Source organism: Schistocerca serialis, chromosome 11 (genome assembly GCF_023864345.2).
Source record: "Schistocerca serialis cubense isolate TAMUIC-IGC-003099 chromosome 11, iqSchSeri2.2, whole genome shotgun sequence".
Taxonomy (NCBI): domain Eukaryota; kingdom Metazoa; phylum Arthropoda; class Insecta; order Orthoptera; family Acrididae; genus Schistocerca; species Schistocerca serialis.
This window is the reverse complement of record NC_064648.1, coordinates 187,025,385-187,045,133: the sequence shown is the minus strand read 5'-3', so window position 1 is coordinate 187,045,133 and position 19,749 is coordinate 187,025,385. Positions and strand designations below refer to the sequence as shown.

General features: G+C 45.5%; 1 protein-coding gene across 2 annotated transcripts in view; it reads right to left on the bottom strand.

Annotated features, from left to right (window-relative positions):
- The window catches only part of LOC126426971 (uncharacterized), a 206,231-nt gene that overhangs the window by 26,816 nt on the left and 159,666 nt on the right, over positions 1–19,749 (bottom strand). For both annotated transcript variants that reach the window (XM_050089119.1, XM_050089118.1), the window contains exons 2-3: positions 12,405–12,661; positions 1,834–1,991 (exon numbers count right to left, since the gene is read on the bottom strand). In XM_050089119.1, the coding sequence (XP_049945076.1) occupies positions 1,834–1,991; positions 12,405–12,661 (415 nt within the window). The remainder of the gene's footprint in view (positions 1–1,833; positions 1,992–12,404; positions 12,662–19,749) is intronic.

Here is a 19,749-nt window from a genome sequence, read left to right as displayed (position 1 = left end):
GAGTGGGGTACGGTCAAGTAGGGGGTGCCCCAGAGATCAGTGTTGGGGCCATTCATGTTCCTTATTTATATAAATGATATGCCCTCTAGTATTACGGGCAACTCTAAAATATTTCTGTTTGCTGATGACACTAGCTTGGTAGTGAAGGATGTTGTGTGCAACATTGGCTCGGTTTCAGATAGTGCAGTTCATGGCCTAAGTTCATGGTTTGTGGAAAATGAACTAACGCTAAATCACAGTAAGACTCAGTTATACAGTTCTTAACACACAATTCAACAAAACCCGATGTTTTAACTTCACAGAAAGGGCATATGATTAGTGAAACTGAACAGTTCAAATTTCCCGGTGTTCAGATAGATAGTAAACAGTCGTGGAAAGCTCACATTCAGGATCTTGTTCAAAGACTTAATGCTGCCATTTTTACTATTCGAACAGTAGCTGAAGTGAGTGGTCGTTCGACATGAAAAATAGTCTACTTTGGTTACTTTCGTTCGCTTATGTCGTATTGCATTATATTTTGGGGTAACTCTTCCCATTCTAAAAGGATTTTTCTGGCTCAGAAACGGGCGGATCAGGCAATAAGTGGTGTAAGTTCGCAAACCTCTTGCTGGACCCTGTTCACTATTCTGTGTATTTTGACATGTGCAGTATACTGCTGCATCCATTTTCAATAAATTACCACAAGCCAGAATGAGATTTTCACTCTGCAGTGGAGTGTGAGCTGATATGAAACTTCCTGGCAGATTAAAACTGTGTGCCACACCGAGACTCGAACTCGGGACCTCTGCCTTTCGCAGGCAAGTGATGTACCAAGTGAGCTACTCAAGCAAGAGCACTTGGCTGCGAAAGGCAAAGGTCCTGAGTTCAAGTCTCGGTGTGGCACACAGTTTTAATCTGCCAGGAAGTTTCATATCAGCGCACACTCCGCTGCAGAGTGAAAATCTCATTCTGGAAACATTCCCCAGGCTGTGACTAAGCCACGTCTCCGCAATATCCTTTCTTTCAGGAGTGCTAGTTCTGCCACGCGGGATTAGCCGAGCAGTCTGAGGCGCTGCAGTCGTGGACTGTGCGGCTGGTCCTGGCGGAGGTTCGAGACCTCCTTCGGGCATGGGTGTGTGTGTTTGTCCTTAGGATAATTTAGGTTAAGTAGTGAGTAAGCTTAGGGACTGATGACCGTAGCAGTTGAGTCCCATAAAATTTCACACACATTTGAACATTTTTGCTAGTTCTGCAGGTTCGCAGGAGAGCTTCTGTAAAGTTTGGAAGGTAGGAGACGAGATACTGGCAGAAGCTATTACAAGAATTCAAAAATCTTAGCAGCATTCCACGTACTTTCAAATCGAAACTGAAGACTTTCCTCATGGGTCACTCCTTCTATTCTGTTGAGAAGTTCCTTGAAAAATTAAGCTGATTCTTTTGTTATATTGTTGACTGCATTTACTGAAACTTGTGGCTTAAATTTTTTTGGGTTCATAAACATTTTATTTTTATGTGTTATTACTTTTATGTTGTAAGTTCACGTACTGACAAGTTGCGTGGCCTTGGAGATTTGCTCCTCAATATGGTCCTACGGAACTTGACGTGTAAATAAATAATAAATAAAACGAGTGCCCACCAGAGTGGATGGCTGCAGGGTGAGATAGCTGGAAGCACAACCCACATTGCCATACAGGTGGTTTCAAAAGCTCGACCTCATCCCTGCAGACCTCGCCTCACATGTAAGACCTTTATTACAGGCCTAAGGAAACAGAAAGGACAACATGTACTCGAGTGCCGACTGTAGAGCAATCGTGTAGAAACAGAAGTAGTGGAGTGATGGCTATGCCGGCTCACCCGTCTGCGGAGCTGCCGCTGTCGGGGCTGAGGTCTGCGGCGACGGCTACCGACCGGGGCTGGCTGAAGTCGCACTCCAGCGTGAAGGCGGCGTCCCCGGGAGCCACGAACTCGTCGTCGTGCTGCAGCACCACCACGTTGCGGTACCGCACGTCGCCCTGGCACACGCAGACACACACAGGATACTAGATATCGAAATAGACGACAGAGGGATTGAGAAACAATTAAAATCGCTCAAAAGGGGAAAGGCCGCTGGACCTGATGGGATACCAGTTCGATTCTACACAGAGTACGTGAAGGAACTTGCCCCCCTTCTAACAGCCGTGTACCATAGGTCTCTAGAAGAGCGTAGCGTTCCAAAGGATTGGAAAAGGGCACAGGTCATCCCTGTTTTCAAGAAGGGACGTCGAACAGATGTGCAGAACTATAGACCTATATCTCTAACGTCGATCAGTTGTAGAATTTTGGAACATGTATTATGTTCGAGTACAATGACTTTTCTGGAGACCAGAAATCTGCTCTGTAGGAATCAGCATGGGTTTCGAAAAAGATGGTCGTGTGAAACCCAGCTCGTGCTATTCGTCCACGAGACTCAGAGGGCCATAGACACGGGTTCACAGGTAGATGCCGTGTTTCTTGACTTCCGCAATACGTTCGATACAGTTCCCCACTGTCGTTTAATGAACAAAGTAAGAGCATATGGACTATCAGACCAATTGTGTGATTGGATTGAAGAGTTCCTAGATAACAGAAAGCAGCAGGTCATTCTCAATGGAGAGAAGTCTTCCAAAGTAAGAGTGATTTCAGGTGTGCCGCAGGGGAGTGTCGTAGGACTATTGCTATTCACAATGTACATAAATGACATTGTGGATGACATCGGAAGTTCACAGAGGCTTTTTGCGGATGATGCTGTGGTATATCAAGAGGTTGTAACAATGGAAAATTGTACTGAAATGCAGGATGATCTGCAATGAATTGACGCATGGTGCAGGGAATGGCAATTGAATCTCAATGTAGACAAGTGTAATGTGCTGCGAATACATAGAAAGAAAGATCCCTTATCATTTAGCTACAAAATAGCAGGTCAGCAACTGGAAGCAGTTAATTCCATAAATTATCTGGGAGTATGCATTAGGAGTGATTTAAAATAGAATGATCATATAAAGTTAATTGTTAGTAAAGCAGATGCCAGACTGAGATTCATTGGAAGAATCCTAAGGAAATGCAATCGGAAAACAAAGGAAGTAGGTTACAGTACGCTTGTTCGCCCACTGCTTGAATACTGCTCAGCAGTGTGGGATCCGTACCACCAGATAGGGTTGAAAGAAGAGATAGATAAGATCCAACGGAGAGCAGCACACTTCCTTACAGGATCATTTAGTAATCGTGAAAGCGTTACAGAGATGACAAATAAATTCCAGTAGAAGACTCTGGAGGAGAGACGCTCAGTAGCTCGGTATGGGCTTTTATTGAAGTTTCGAGAACATACCTTCACCAAGGAGTCGAGCAGTATATTGCTCCCTCCTATGTATATCTCGCAAAGAGACCATGAGGATAAAATCAGAGAGATTAGAGCCCACACAGAAGCATCCCAACAATCCTTCTTTCCACAAATAATACGAGACTGGAATAGAAGGGAGAACCGATAGAGGTACTCAACGTACCCTCCGCCACACACCGTTAGGTGGCTTGCGCAGAAAGGATGTAGATGTAGAGATGTAGACCTGATATCCTCAGCGATGTGCCTCTGTAGCCCGCGGCCAGAGAAACACTGCATGACAAAAAAAGTGAATCGCTCAGAAGTTACAGGCGGGTGTCAAAGTATCTTTGTAGACAGACACGTCACCAGCACAGGTGTTGTTGCGTCCTCGCACATTTTTCCTACACCACCTATGGTGTTATCAGCGTGGCGCCATCAGGAATTTAGGGCCAATGTGGGTTTGTCGAAGATGAGAGGCAGGAACTCTCTCAGTTGGGATAGGCGTTCGATTACAGCAGGCTGGTAATTCCTGTAGAGCTGACAAGATTGGCCTGGTGAAGTAACGGATTATTACTGTCAGTCAATTCGCTCATTGTTCTGACCAACACATTTGTTTGTTGAGGTGTGAGAAAACCCCTTAATACACTCCTGGAAATGGAAAAAAGAACACATTGACACTGGTGTGTCAGACCCACCATACTTGCTCCGGACACTGCGAGAGGGCTGTACAAGCAATGATCACACGCACGGCACAGCGGACACACCAGGAACCGCGGTGTTGGCCGTCGAATGGCGCTAGCTGCGCAGCATTTGTGCACCGCCGCCGTCAGTGTCAGCCAGTTTGCTGTGGCATACGGAGCTCCATCGCAGTCTTTAACACTGGTAGCATGCCGCGACAGCGTGGACGTGAACCGTATGTGCAGTTGACGGACTTTGAGCGAGGGCGTATAGTGGGCATGCGGGAGGCCGGGTGGACGTACCGCCGAACTGCTTAACACGTGGGGCGTGAGGTCTCCACAGTACATCGACGTTGTCGCCAGTGGTCAGCGGAAGGTGCACGTGCCCATCGACCTGGGACCGGACCGCAGCGACGCACGGATGCACGCCAAGACCATAGGATCCTACGCAGTGCCGTAGGGGACCGCACCGCCACTTCCCAGCAAATTATGGACACTGTTGTTCCTGGGGTATCGGCGAGGACCATTCGCAACCGTCTCCATGAAGCTGGGCTACGGTCCCGCACACCGTTAGGCCGTCTTCCGCTCACGCCCCAACATCGTGCAGCCCGCCTCCAGTGGTGTCGCGACAGGCGTGAATGGAGGGACGAATGGAGACGTGTCGTCTTCAGCGATGAGAGTCGCTTCTGCCTTGGTGCCAATGATGGTCGTATGCGTGTTTGGCGCCGTGCAGGTGAGCGCCACAATCAGGACTGCATACGACCGAGGCACACAGGGCCAACACCCGGCATCATGGTGTGGGGAGCGATCTCCTACACTGGCCGTACACCACTGGTGATCGTCGAGGGGACACTCAATAGTGCACGGTACATCCAAACCGTCATCGAACCCATCGTTCTACCATTCCTAGACCGGCAAGGGAACTTGCTGTTCCAACAGGACAATGCACGTCCGCATGTATCCCGTGCCACCCAACGTGCTCTAGAAGGTGTAAGTCAACTAACCTGGCCAGCAAGATCTCCGGATCTGTCCCCCATTGAGCATGTTTGGGACTGGATGAAGCGTCGTCTCACGCGGTCTGCACGTCCAGCACGAACGCTGGTCCAACTGAGGCGCCAGGTGGAAATGGCATGGCAAGCCGTTCCACAGGACTACATCCAGCATCTCTACGATCGTCTCCATGGGAGAATACCAGCCTGCATTGCTGCGAAAGGTGGATATACACTGTACTAGTGCCGACATTGTGCATGCTCTGTTGCCTGTTTCTATGTGCCTGTGGTTCTGTCAGTGCGATCATGTGATGTATCTGACCCCAGGAATGTGTCAATAAAGTTTCCCCTTCCTGGGACAATGAATTCACGGTGTTCTTATTTCAATTTCCAGGAGTGTAGAATGTCAAATGCTTTCAAGAATCACTAGAAAGGACCTTTATTTATTTATTTAATCGTGTCTGAGCTACATCTGTAATTAATTAATAGGCTATATATACTAGGTTACAAATACAACTAAATAATAGTAATACACTTATATATACATTCATGATCTTCACATATCATAAGTCGTCATTATTGTCCATAGAAGGCTGATATCTCTCTCCAGTGTTCGGCACACTTCACTCCAGCATTGTTGGCCAACCACAGGTCAGGGAAAGTGCATGGGGCCAGCAAGGATGGACAGGTCAACAGGTGTGTCATCGTTTGTTTTCCTCCACATTGGCAGGGCCCTTCTTCGGCGTATTCCCACCTGAACAGGTTACCCTTTGATCTTCTCATTTGACACCTAAGTCTATTTATGCTCTTCCAGATTTCATCAATTAAATTCAGTATCTCTTCTGTTACCCAAGGATTTCTACTAGCCCTCGTCTTTTTACCTACTTGATGCTCTGCTGCCTTCACTATTTCATTCCTCAAAGCTACCCATTCTTCTTCTACTGAATTTCTTTCCCCCATTCCTGTCAATTGTTCCCTTATGCTCTCCCTGAAACTCTGTACAACCTCTGGTTCTTCCAGTTTATCCAGGTCCCATCTCCTTAAATTCCCACCTTTTTGCAGTTTCTTCAGTTTTAATCTACAGTTCATAACCAATAGATTGTGGTCAGAGTCCACATCTGCCCCTGGAAATGTCTTACAATTTAAAATCTGGTTCCTAAATCTCTGTCTTACCATTATGTAATCTATCTGAAACCTTTTAGTATGCGTTACTGGGTCAAATTATGTTTCCTTCGGTAAGTGAAGGAGCGGTCGCTGCCGTAGCGAACTCAAGGATGGAGGTGTCCAGAGGCCGTAACAGCACAGAGCTTCCTGGCGAAACTTTAGGGGCTGTCTAGAGGACGAGGAATGCTTTTAGAGAGATACAGATCTACAGTGTGGAAAAAATACGACAAATTGTGAAAGCAGTAAGCGTCGCTCTTGCAGGATAGGTGGCAGCCAGGTGCTCTTAACCAAACTTGTAGAACGAATTATAAAATGACTTATTTTTACAATATGAATATTTATATATGTGTTTGGAGAGAGAGAGATTGATTTTTGTTTGAGATTTTTACTTTAAGTCGTAACTGGTACCTGAATTTTGGTTGCTGCCTCCTTGAATGGTCAGCTTCTGAACCAGTTGGTGACGTATTAACGATTTGGACGAAGTTTTTGTCCTTTAAGGTTTAAAATACGACTCTGTTAGTTACTTGGCTGTATTGCGGATGCCTTTGAGCCCAAGTTTTCGTAGCTTTTCATACCTAAGAGACCACTGTTGTAAGTAAATAAGATCAAACAGCAATCTGCTTTTCGTGGGAAAAGGAGATTGCTTGGCACACTAACTTCCTTCACACTAAACATCCTGTTACATCAAAATTGGTCAGTGGAGTTCAGCACCATACTATTGTACAAGAACATAATCCAATTACTGTGATAAAGAAATTATGAGAGGTTGTTACTTATTGAACGAAAACTATAGAGAATGCATTTCTTTTCCTGTACTTTAGTGAACTTTGTACACTTACAACTCTGCCGATTGATAGACGGCGACGACAATGAAGTTCACTTCCTTTCCCAAAAACAAGATATTTCTATTATTCACTTCCAGAAAATTTGTATAGATAAATGTTTGGCAACTCTTCCTCATACTTTACTCAGTTGTATCACTAAAATATCAATTTTCATTAAATGTAACAATACGTTCTGAGCGACAGCCTAGCAACACATCCTCTTTCCACAAGATACAGATTAACAGTTCTCTTTTTTTTAAAAAAAATCAATTGTCTGTTTTCTTTGGAGTCCATACTCAAAGATTTACAACTACTATCGTTGCAGGGATTGCGAGCTAAAGAGTTTGTTGCTGTCCAGCTGCGCTTCAATTCAAGTACTTTTTAAATCAAATTTGCATTTACGGTATTTAAATACATTACTCAGCTTCTCAGAATAAAATCAGACACAAGTTAGTTTAAAAGAAGCAGTGAGGCACACACAACATTACAGAATGCTAATTGGCTCACAAAAATTATTTGGTAGCCGGAGGAAGAGCTAGCATGCATATGTGCCTTTCCTCTCATTTGTCACGATGGAAATCCATCGTGACAAATCCTGCCTAACTTTAGAGATAATTACCATTGGTCGTTAATCAAGTGAAATACGTAGGAGAAAGCACTTTGGCAGCGTATTTTTGGACTTTTCGCTGGTCAGAGCTCGCAGTCTTTACCGTAATTGGCTAGAGAGTTTCCGGTACTGCAAGAGCCAACAGAATTTCTGTAATGTCAAGCACAAACAAATGTCATCTTCAGAAGGCAGGGAGAGCACTTCATCCTAGGCGGCCACTGAGAACTCTTCGACTTTGGGAACCCAGTCACCCTCTTTGCCTTTGTCTTCTAGAGTTTCCACTGTGTCGCTAAACGGATGCAGATGCTGGGGCCAGACTCAGAGTCTGCAGCCAAGACTTCAGTGATGTGCTATGGTGGAATCAGAGTTCGGTGAGGATGTGTAGCAACTGCGTGAGTCGTGACGACTGGCCCACAAATCTATTTACAGTGAAACGTCCCTGTGAAGTCGATTCATAAGACGCTTGTCGAATTCGGTACAGCTTATACACTTTACTACCTGATTTTAGCTCAATTCATAAACTCTTCCAGAAAGACAGAGCACTTTAATAAGGCATATTGAATATTATATGCATATTTCAATGTGGGCTTTAGGTTTTGTTTTATGTGAAACGCTGAGTTGGTCATCGTCTGCTGCGAGCAGACGATGTTGCTTCTCGTTCGAAGGAGAGCACAGGATGACCGACTTAGGTTCCCATTACCTGAACAGAGAGGTTTACCCATCTTAGTCGAAGGCTGTTTTTGTGTGTGCGGTTGGTGACGGAGGGCTACCACTCAGGTAGCTTCCGCTGCACGAGGAGCGACGTAATCTCGAAAGAGAAAGCGGCAGTCTTCGGTGAACGCTTGGTGAGTACGGATCGTAGCTCTCGACAGTGGTTTCAGGTGATAGGAAGCAGGTTGAGTTAGGACTTCGTTATGTTTAACTGTTGAAATACTTAAGAACTTCAGCTTAACTGAGGCGTGTGAAGCGAGTTATTTTTCCGAATGTGCCATAATTATACTTCGTTCAATAGGCGATTTTTGGGTGTATGAGTTAAAAGTGTGGAAGTTACCCTACTGGCCATTAAAATTGCTACACCACGAAAATGACGTTCTACAGACGCGAAATTTAACCGACAGGAGGAAGATGCTGTGTTATGCAAATGATTAGCTTTTCAGAGCATTCACACAAGGTTGGTGCCGGTGGCGACACCTACAACGTGCTGACATGAGGAAAGTTTCCAACCGATTTCTCATACACAAACAGCACTTGACCGGCGTTGCCTGGTGAAACGTTGTTGTGATGCCTCGTGTAAGGAGGAGAAATGCGTACCACAACGTTTCCGACTTTGATAAAGGTCGGGTTGTGGCCTATCGCGACAGCGGTTTATTGTATTGCGACATTGCTGCTCGCGTTGGTCGAGATCCAATGACTGTTAGCAGAATATGGAATCCGTGGGTTCAGGAGGGTAATACGGAACGCCATGCTGGATCCCAACGGCCTCGTATCTCTAGCAGTCGAGATGACAGGCACCTTATCCGCATGGCTGTAACGGATCGTGCAGCCACGTCTCGATCCCTGAGTCGACAGATGGGGACGTTTGCAAGACAACAACCATCTGCACGAACAGTTCGATGACGTTTGCAGCAGCATGGACTATCAGCTCGGTGACCATGGCTGCGGTTACCCTTGACGCTGCATCACAGACAGGAGCGCCTGCGATGGTGTACTCGATGATAAACATGGGTGCACGAATGGAAAAACGTCATTTTTCGGATGAATCCAGGTTCTGTTTACAGCATCATGATGGTCGCATCAGTGTTTGGCCACATCGCAGTAAACATACGTTGGAAGCATGTATTCGTCATCGCCATACTGGCGTAGCACTCAGTGTGATGGTATGGGGTGCCATTGGTTACATGTCTCGGTCACCTCTTGTTCGCATTGACGGCACTTTGAACAGTGGACGTTACATTTCAGATGTGTTACGACCCGTGGCTCTACCCTTCATTTGATCCCTGCGAAGTCCTACATTTTAGCAGGATAATGCACGACCGCATGTTGCAGATCCTGTATGGGCCTTTCTGGATACAGAAAATGTTTGACTGCTGCCCTGGCCAGTACATTCTCCAGATCTCATACCAACTGAAAACGTCTGGTCAATGGTGGCCGAGTAACTGGCTCATCACAATACGCCAGTCACTACTCTTGATGAACTGTGGTATTGTGTTGAAGCTGCATGGGCAGCTGTACCTGTACACGCCATCCAAGTTCTGTTTGACTCAATGCCCAGGTATATCAAGGCCGTTATTACGGCCAGAGGTGGTTGTTCTGGGTACTAATTTCTCAGGATCTATGCACCCAAACTGCGTGAAAATGTAATCACATATCAGTTCTAGTGTAATATATTTGTCCAATGAATACCCGTTTATCATCTGCGTTTTTTCTTAGAGTAGCAATTTTAATGGCCAGTAGTGTACTTTGTTCATTTTGAACAACGATGAAGTATAATTTCAAATGGTAAATTTGATTAGGATCACTTCAACCGTACATGAGTGTAATATTGTCTCGAAGCAAGTATGATTTTCAATCTTATATTTTGTGGAACTTGCTTTTATCTTTATGTGTCGATTTTGTGCCACGTGTTTGGTAATCAATGACCCTTCTGGTCCACCATGACACCAGAATGGGCTTTATTTTAACAGTTTGCTTGTTCAATCAGCTATAATTTCTGGAAGAATATCTGTTCTTTCGTGCGCATTCTACAAAGCAGCACAACAATTTGATTCGGAATGCACCACGTGCTCTACTTTGGCCATTTGCAATCAGCGGATGCAGTTAGTATGTTGAATAATTATCGCACAACCTTGCGCATTGGTTGGACCTCTGTCCAAAATAGTGCATACATAGAACCATAATGCAAATCGCACTCAGATATTTTTATGGTATGAATGCAAAGGAGATGATAGTATGATTGTCTCCCACCCCCGTTTTCTGTGTTTCTTCTTGCTGTAGTTAAATTGTTCTCTGTTACATTCTCAAGCAATTCTCACTTAAATATTTCTAGTCAGGCACCAGTTATGTGTAGTTTTGGATGTGCAACCAAATACTTAGATACAATAAATGATCGACATGAAAGATAAATTCTGTGGTATTGATCTTACCCACTTACTCCGTTTTCCAATCCTGAATTAATGAAGTTGCTTCATGCACGACGTGGAGTGTTATTTATCTGGCTACTCAAAGAAATTTGCGTACTTGTAATTAAACTATTGAAGTAATTATACTTATAATTTTCCAGCTCCGTTTTTTCTAAACGGTTAGGAAGGGCTTGGGCTGGTGGTGACCCTGAATTCCTGAATTTTTTTCATTACTTGTGTGAGGGGAGCAGGTAGAAATGCGAGATAACGTATATGGCTCGATGAGAAACGTAGTAAAGATAGTAATACGTTAGAAGAGATTGGTTTGGCTTAACTGAATTCACTATGCCAGCTCAGTTGACCACTTGACTTATAAGGTTCCTGCACAAGTTCACTGCATTTTTTCCGTAATTTTAATAAACGCAACAGATACACATAAGAGAGATTTTAATCATCAGGTAGATGCCGTGTTTCTTGACTTCCGCAAGGCATTCGATACAGTTCCCCACAGTCATTTAATGAACAAAGTAAGAGCATATGGACTATCAGACCAATTGTGTGATTGGATTGAAGAGTTCCTGGATAACAGAACGCAGCATGTCATTCTCAATGGAGAGAGGTCTTCCGAAGTAAGAGTGATTTCAGGTGTGACGCAGGCGAGTGTCGTAGGACCGTTGCTATTCACAATATACATAAATGACCTTATGGATAACATCGGAAGTTCACTGAGGCTTTTTGCGGATGATGCTGTGGTATATCGAGAGGTTGTAACAATGGAAAATTGTACTGAAATGCAGGAGGATCTGCAATGAATTGACGCATGGTGCAGGGAATGGCAACTGAATCTCAATGAAGACAAGTGTAATGTGCTGCGAATACACAGAAAGATAGATCCCTTACCATTTAGCTACAATATAGCAGGTCAGCAACTGGAAGCAGTTAATTCCATAAATTATCTGGAAGTATGCATTGGGAGTGATTTAAAATGGAATGATCATATAAAGTTGATTGTTGGTAAAGCAGATGCCAGACTGAGATTCATTGCAAGAATCCTAAGGAAATGCAATCCGAAAACAAAGGAAGTAGGTTACAGTACACTTGTTCGCCCACTGCTTGAATACTGCTCAGCAGTGTGGGATCCGTACCAGATAGGGTTGATAGAAGAGATAGAGAAGATCCAACGGAGAGCAGCATGCTTCATTACAGGATCATTTAGTAATTGCGAAAGCGTTACAGAGATGATAGATATACTCCAGTGGAAGACTCTGCAGGAGAACGCTCAATAGCTCGGTACGGGCTTTTGTTGAAGTTTCGAGAACATACCCTCAGCAAGTAGTCAGGCAGTATATTGCTCCCTCGTACGTATATGTTGCGAAGAGACCATGAGGATAAAATGAGAGAGATTAGAGCCCACACAGAGGCATACCGACGATCTTTCTTTCCATGAACAATATGAGACTGGAATAGAAGGGAGAACCGATAGAGGTACTCAAGGTACCCTCCGCCACACACCGTCAGATGGCTTGCGGAGTATGGATGTAGATGTAGATGTAGATATTCTCCTTCACTATTTGAAACAGTGTGTCAACGCAGGGATAACTCTTCGATTCTGCGCCTATAGAAGTCTCACGGCTCTCAGGTAAAGAACTCGTTGAGGCACGTTTGGAGCACACTTTCACCCAGGAAATGCCGGATCGCCGAACAGGCTCACCTCGTTGAGCGCGTTGCAGGCGTCGAGCGGCAGCTGCATGGAGAAGCGGGTGCCGCCGTCGGCGTCCAGGAAACAGGGGGGCCGGCGCTCGTGGAAGGAGCCGCGCGTGTACAGCACGCCGCGGAAGTCGCGCGCCGTCGCCACGCGCACGTGCATCGCGTCCGCGCCGCAGCGCAGCTCCACACGCTCGAACGAGGCCGCGTCGCCGTCCACGTGCATCGCGCCGCCGACGTCGCCCGACTCCCACAGCTCTGGGCCTGAATCGACACAGTCCAACTACTGCAGTGCGCGTGTAGAGGCGGGCGCAGCGGGTGCGCACTACAACCTGTGCAGAGGGGGAGAGGCAGAGCATACTCTGTGGCATCACCAGGCTGGGTATAGTCTCAGTCATAAGCCTTAAAACATCAAGTCAGACAAGGTACCGATAATTATGGATGTCCATCTTACCTGAGGTTGTACTGAGTTTCAGGGACAGCATAGGGGAACAATTGACAGGAATGGGGGAAAGAAATACAGTAGAAGAAGAATGGGTAGCTCTGAGGGATGAAGTAGTGAAGGCAGCAGAGGATCTAGTAGATAAAAAGACGAGGGCTAGCAGGAGTCCTTGCATAACAGAAGAAATATTGACATTAATTGATGAAAGGAGAAAATATAAAAATGCAGTAAATGAAGCAGGCAAAAATGAATCCAAACGTCTCAAATATGAGATCGGCAGGAAGTGCAAAATGGCTAAGCAGGGATGGATAGAGGACAAATGTAAGGATGTAGACGCTTATCTCAGTAGGGGTAGGATACTGCCTACAGGAAAATTAAAGGGACCTTTGGAGAAAAGAGAGTCACTTGTGTGAATATCAAGAGCTCAGATGGAAACCCAGTTCTAAGCAAAGAAGGGAAAGCAGAAAGATGGAAGGAGTATATAGAGGGTCTATACAAGGGCGTTGTACTTGAGGACAATATTATGAAAATGGAAGAGGATCTAGGTGAAGATGAAATGGGAGATACGATACTGCGCAAAGAGTTTGACAGCGGACTGAAATACCTGAGGCGGAACAAGGCCCTGGGAGTAGACAACATTCCATTAGAACTACTGACGGCCTAGGGAGAGCCAGTCCTAACAAAACTCTACCATCTGAGCAAGATGTATGAGACAGACGAAATAACCTCAGACTTCAAGAAGAATATAATAATTCCAATCACAAAGAAAGCAGGTGCTGACAGATGTGAAAATTACCGAACTGACAGTTTAATAAGTCCGAGCTGCGAAATACTAATGCGAATTCTTTACACACGAATGGAAAAACTGGTAGAAGCGGACCTCGGGGGAGATCAGTTTGGATTCCGTAGAAATGTTGGAACACGTGAGGCAATACTGACCTTACGGCTTATCTTAGAAGAAACATTAAGGAAAGGCAAACTCTTTTTCTAGCATTAGAGAAAGCTTTTGACAATGTAGACTGGAATACTCTCTTTCAAATTCTGAAGGTGGAAGGGGTAAAATACAGGGATCAAAAGGCTATTTACAATTTGTACAGAAACCAGATGGCAGTTATAAGAGTCGAGGGGCATGAAAGGGAAGCAGTGGTTGGGAAGGGAGTGAGACAGGGTTGTAGCCTCTCCCCAATGTTATTCAATCTGCATATTGAGCAAGCAGTGAAGGAAACAAAAGAAAAATTCGGAGCAGGTATTAAAATCCATGGAGAAGAAATAAAAACTTTGAGGTTCGCCGATGATATTGTAATTCTGTCAGAGACAGCAAATTACTTGGAAGAGCAGCTGAACGGAATGGACAGTGTCTTGAAAGGAGGGTATAAGATGAACATCAACAAAAGCAAAACGAGGATAATGGAATGTAGTCGAATTAAGTCGTGTGATTCTAGGGGAACTAGATTAGGAAATGAGACGCTTAAAGTAGTAAATGAGTTTCGGTATTTGGGGAGCAAAATAATTGATGATGATCGAAGTGGATAGAATATAAAATGTAGACTGGCAACGGCAAGGAAAGCGTTTCTAAAGAAGAGAAATTTGTTAAGATCGGGTATAGATTTAAGTGTCAGGAAGTCGTTTCTGAAAGTATTTGTATGGAGTGCAGCTATGTATGGAAGTGAAACGTGGACGATAAATACTTTGGACAAGAAGAGAATAGAAGCTTTCGAAGAAGAATGCTGCAGAAGAATGCTGAAGATTAGATGGGTGGATCACGTAACTAATGAGGAGGTATTGAATAGGATTGGGGAGAAGAGAAGTTTGTAGCACAACTTGACCAGAAGAAGGGATCGGTTGGTAGGACATGTCCCGAGGCATCAAGGGATCACAAGTTTAGCATTGGAGGCCAGCGTGGAGGGTAAAACTCGTAGAGGGAGACCAAGAGATGAGTACAGTAAGCAGATTCAGAAGGATGTAGGTTGCAGTAGGTACTGGGAGATGAAGAAGCTTGCACGGGATAGAGTAGCATGGAGAGCTGCAACAAACCAGTCTCAGGACTGAAGACCACAACAACAACAACAACAACAACAACCTTACTACATCGACAAGGGACTTCAGCTGACAGTATATATGAGAAAAAGTACCACCACGTCTGTGGTAGTGATACTGTGCTCATTACCAGTGTAGTACTCATAATATTATCGTTACTTATCTGTAATACTACACATATCAAAAAAGTTTTTGCATCACCCCAGTTTCCAGAACTCCTGAAGATAGATGTTGACTGTGGATATTGTATCATACAGTCCCTTTGACTGTTCAGAGATGTCACTAAACCCACCCAAATGTGTATACATGAGCAGCGCCTATTAGATGGAGGGGGTCCGACAGCCGATCAGTTCCAGTCATTCCGCCAGGAAGGAGGTACATGGCTCGTGTTGTCTGGAGTTCAGCCATGCCTAGATGGCCAATATCGCGGTTCGATCACGTCTGCATTGTTACTTTGTGCCATGAAGGGCTCTCAACAGGGGAAGTGTCCAGGCGTCTCTGACTGAACCAGAACAGTGCTGTTCGCACATGGAGGAGATACAGGAAGACAGGAACTGTCAATGACATGCCTCGCTCAGGCCGCCCGAGGGCTACTACTGCAGTGGATGACCGCTACCTACGGATTATGGTTCGGAGAAACGCTGACAGCAACGCCACCATGTCGAATAATGCTTTTTGTGCAGAAAAAAGACCTCGTGTTAAGACTCAAACTGTGCGCAATAGGCTGCGTGATGTGCAACTTGTCTCCTGACGTCCATGGTGAGGTCTATCTTTGCAACTGCGACACCGTGCAACATGGTACAGATGAGCCCAACAACATGCCAAATGGACCGCTCAGGATTGGCATCGCATTCTCTTCATGGACGAGTGTCGCTTATGCCTTCAACCAGACAATGTTCGGAGATGTGTTTGGAGGCAACCCAGTCAGGCTGAACGCCTCAGACACACCGTGCAGCGAGCGCAGCAAGGGGTGGCATTATGTGGGGGTGACCTACGCCGGTGGTGGTCATGGAATGCGCCATAACGGTTGTACAATACGTTAATGCCATCCTCCGACTGATAGTGGAACCGTATCGGCAGCATATTGGCGAGGCATTCGTCTTGATGGACGCCAATTCGCTCCCCCATCATGCGCATCTTGTGAATGACTTCCCTCAGGATAACGACATCGCTCGACTAGAGTGGCCAGCATGATCTCCAGACATGAACCCTATCGACATGTCTGGGATGGATTGAAAACGGCTGTTTTGGGACGATATGACCTTTCAACCACTTTTAGGGATCTACGTCGAATCGATGTGTAAGTAGGCTGTTTAGGTTTTATTATTGGTAACGCCACGTAGCGCTCTGTGTGAAAATCACTGGCTGTGCTGTGTGCAGTCTGTGGCTAGTTTGCATTGTTGACTGCCATTGTAGTGTTGGGCAGTGGCAGCTGGATGTTAACAGCGCGTAGCATTGCGCAGTTGGAGGTGAGCCGCCAGCAGTGGTGGATGTGGGGAGAGAGATGGCGGAGTTTTGAAATTTGTCATGAACTGCTATATATATATATATATGAGATGATATTAAGGTAAATACATTGTTTGTTCTCTATTAATATCTTTCATTTGCTAACTATGCCTATCAGTAGTTAGTGCCTTCTGTAGTTTGAATCTTTTATTTAGCTGGCAGTAGTGGCGCTCGCTGTATTGCAGTAGTTCGAGTAACCAAGATTTTTGTGAGGTAAGCGATTTGTGAAACGCATAGTTTAATGTTAGTCAGGGCCATTCATTTGTAGGGTTTTTGAAAGTCAGATTGCGTTGCGCTAAAATAAAAAATATTGTGTGTCAGTTTAAGGACAGTCATGTACAATTGTTCAAAGGGGACGTTACATATGAACGTTTGGGCAGGCATTGTTGGTGATGTCTTGATTGGGCCCCTCGTTCTTCCACCTACGCTCAATGGAGCACGTTATCACGATTTCATATGGGATACTTTACCTGTGCTGCTAGAACGTATGGGGACGTTACATATATGTAACGTCCCCTTCATGACAAATTTCAAAACTCCGCCATCTCTCTCCCCACATCCACCACTGCTGGCGGCTCACCTCCAACTGCGCAACGCTACGCGATGTTCACATCCAGCTGCCGCTGCCCAACACTACAATGGCAGACAACAATGCAAACTAGCCACAGACTGCACACAGCACAGCCAGTGATTTTGATACAGAGCGCTACGTAACCTTGGCAATAAGAAAACATAAACAGCCTACTTACAGACGTTGAGGAGTGGGACAATGTGGACCAACAGTGCCTTGATGAACTTGTGGATAGTATGCCACGACGAATACAGGCATCCATGCAAGGGGATGTGCTACTGGCTATTAGAGGTACCGGTGAGTAGAAAAATCTGGACCACCACCTGTGAAGGTCTCGCTGTATGGTGGTACAACATGGAATTTGTGGTTTTCATGAGCAATAAAAAGGGCAGAAATGATGTTTATGTTGATCTCTATTTCAATTTTCTGTACGGGTTCCGGAATGCTTCGAACCGAGGTGATGCAAAACTTTTTGGATGTGTTTATACCGGGTGTTACAAAATGATACCGCCAAACTTTCAGCAAACATTCCACACACACAAAGAAAGAAAATATGTCACGTGGACATGTGTCTGGAAACGCTTACTTTCCATGTCACAGCTCATTTTATTACTTCTCTTTGTTACATAAAATGTTCAAAATGTCCTCCGTTAGCGAGGATACATGCATCCATCCTCCATCGCATGGAGTCCCTGATGCGCTGATGCAGCCCTGGAGAATGGCGTATTGTATCACAGCCGTCCACAGTACGAGCACGAAGAGTCTCTACATTTGGTACCGGGGTTGCATAGACGAGAGCTTTCAAATGCCCCCATAAATGAAAGTCAAGAGGGTTGAGGTCAGGAGAGCGTGGAGGCCACGGAATTGGTCCGCCTCTACCAATCCGTCGGTCACCGAATCTGTTGTTGAGAAACGTACGAACACTTCGACTGAAATGTGCAGGAGCTGCATCGTGCGTGAACCACATGTTGTGTCGTACTTGTAAAGGCACATGTTCTAGCAGCACAGGTAGAGTATCCCGTATGAAATCGTGATAACGTGCTCCATTGAGCGTAGGTGGAAGAACATGGGGCCCAATCGAGACATCACCGACAATGCCTGCCAAAACGTTCACAGAAAATCTGTGTCGATGACGTGATTTCACAATTGCGTGCGGATTCTCGTCAGCCCACACATGTTGATTGTGAAAATCTACAATTTGATCACGTTGGAATGAAGCCTCATCCGTAAAAACATTTGCACTGAAATGAGGACTGACGCATTGTCGGATGAACCATTCGCAGAAGTGTACCCGTGGAGGCCAATCAGCTGCTGATAGTGCCTGCACACGCTGTACACGGTACGGAAACAACTGGTTCTCCCGTAGCACTCTCCGTACAGTGACGTGGTCAACGTTACCTTGTACAGCAGCAACTTCTCTGACGCTGACATTAGGGTTATCGTCAACTGCACGAAGAATTTCCTCGTCCATTGCAGGTGTCCTCGTCGTTCTAGGTCTTCCCCAGTCGCGAGTCATAGGCTGGAATGTTCCGTGCTCCCTAAGACGCCGATCAATTGCTTCGAACGTCTTCCTGTCGGGACACCTTCGTTCTGGAAATCTGTCTCGAAACAAACATACCGCACCACGGCTATTGCGCCATGCTAATCCGTACATCAAATGGGAATCTGCCAAATCCGCATTTGTAAACATTGCACTGACTGCAAAACCACGTTCGTGATGAACACTAACCTGTTGATGCTACGTACTGATGTGCTTGATGCTAGACTGTAGAGCAATGAGTCGCATGTCAACACAAGCACCGAAGTCAACATTACCTTCCTTCAATTGGGCCAACTGGCGGTGAATCGAGGAAGTGCAGTACATGCTAACGAAACCAAAATGAGCTCTAACATGGAAGTAAGCGTTTCCGGACACATGTCTACATAACATCTTTTCTTTATTTGTGTGTGAGGAATGTTTCCTGAAAGTTTGGCCGTACCTTTTTGGAACACCCTGTATAAACACAAATCGGCCTTATTACCAAAAATATTGAAACTTTGTTGATACATTTACTTCAGACTTTTACATGACACTCTAAGCAACATTTGGAAACCCGTAGGATACATATTTTAAATATGTATATGATATCCACAGAGGTGGAAAAAGTCGGGCGGCGCTTGCTAATATCGTGTCACACCTTCTTTCGCCTGCCGTAGTGCGACAACGCGACGTGTCATGGACGCAACAGGTCGCTGGCAGTCCCGGGCACGAGCACTGAGCCGTGTTTCCACCACAGCCCTTCATACGAGGTGCATTCAAGTTCCAAGGTCTCCGATTTTTTTTCTAATTAACTACTTACCCGAAATCGATGAAACTGGCGTTACTTCTCGACGTAATCGCCCTGCAGACGTACACATTTTTCACAACGCTGACGCCATGATTCCGTGGCAGCGGCGAAGGCTTCTTTAGGAGACTGTTTTGGCCACTGGAAAATCGCTGAGGCAATAGCAGCACGGCTGGTGAATGTGCGGCCACGGAGAGTGTCTTTCATTGTTGGAAAAAGCCAAAAGTCACTAGGAGCCAGGTCAGGTGAGTAGGGAGCACGAGGAATCACTTCAAAGTTGTTATCACGAAGAAACTGTTGCGTAACGTTAGCTCGATGTGCAGGTGCGTTGTCTCGGTGAAACAGCACGCGCGCAGCCCTTCCCGGACGTTTTTGTTGCAGTGCAGGAAGGAATTTGTTCTTCAAAACATTTTCGTAGGATGCACCTGTTACCGTAGTGCCCTTTGGAACGCAATGGGTAAGGATTACACCC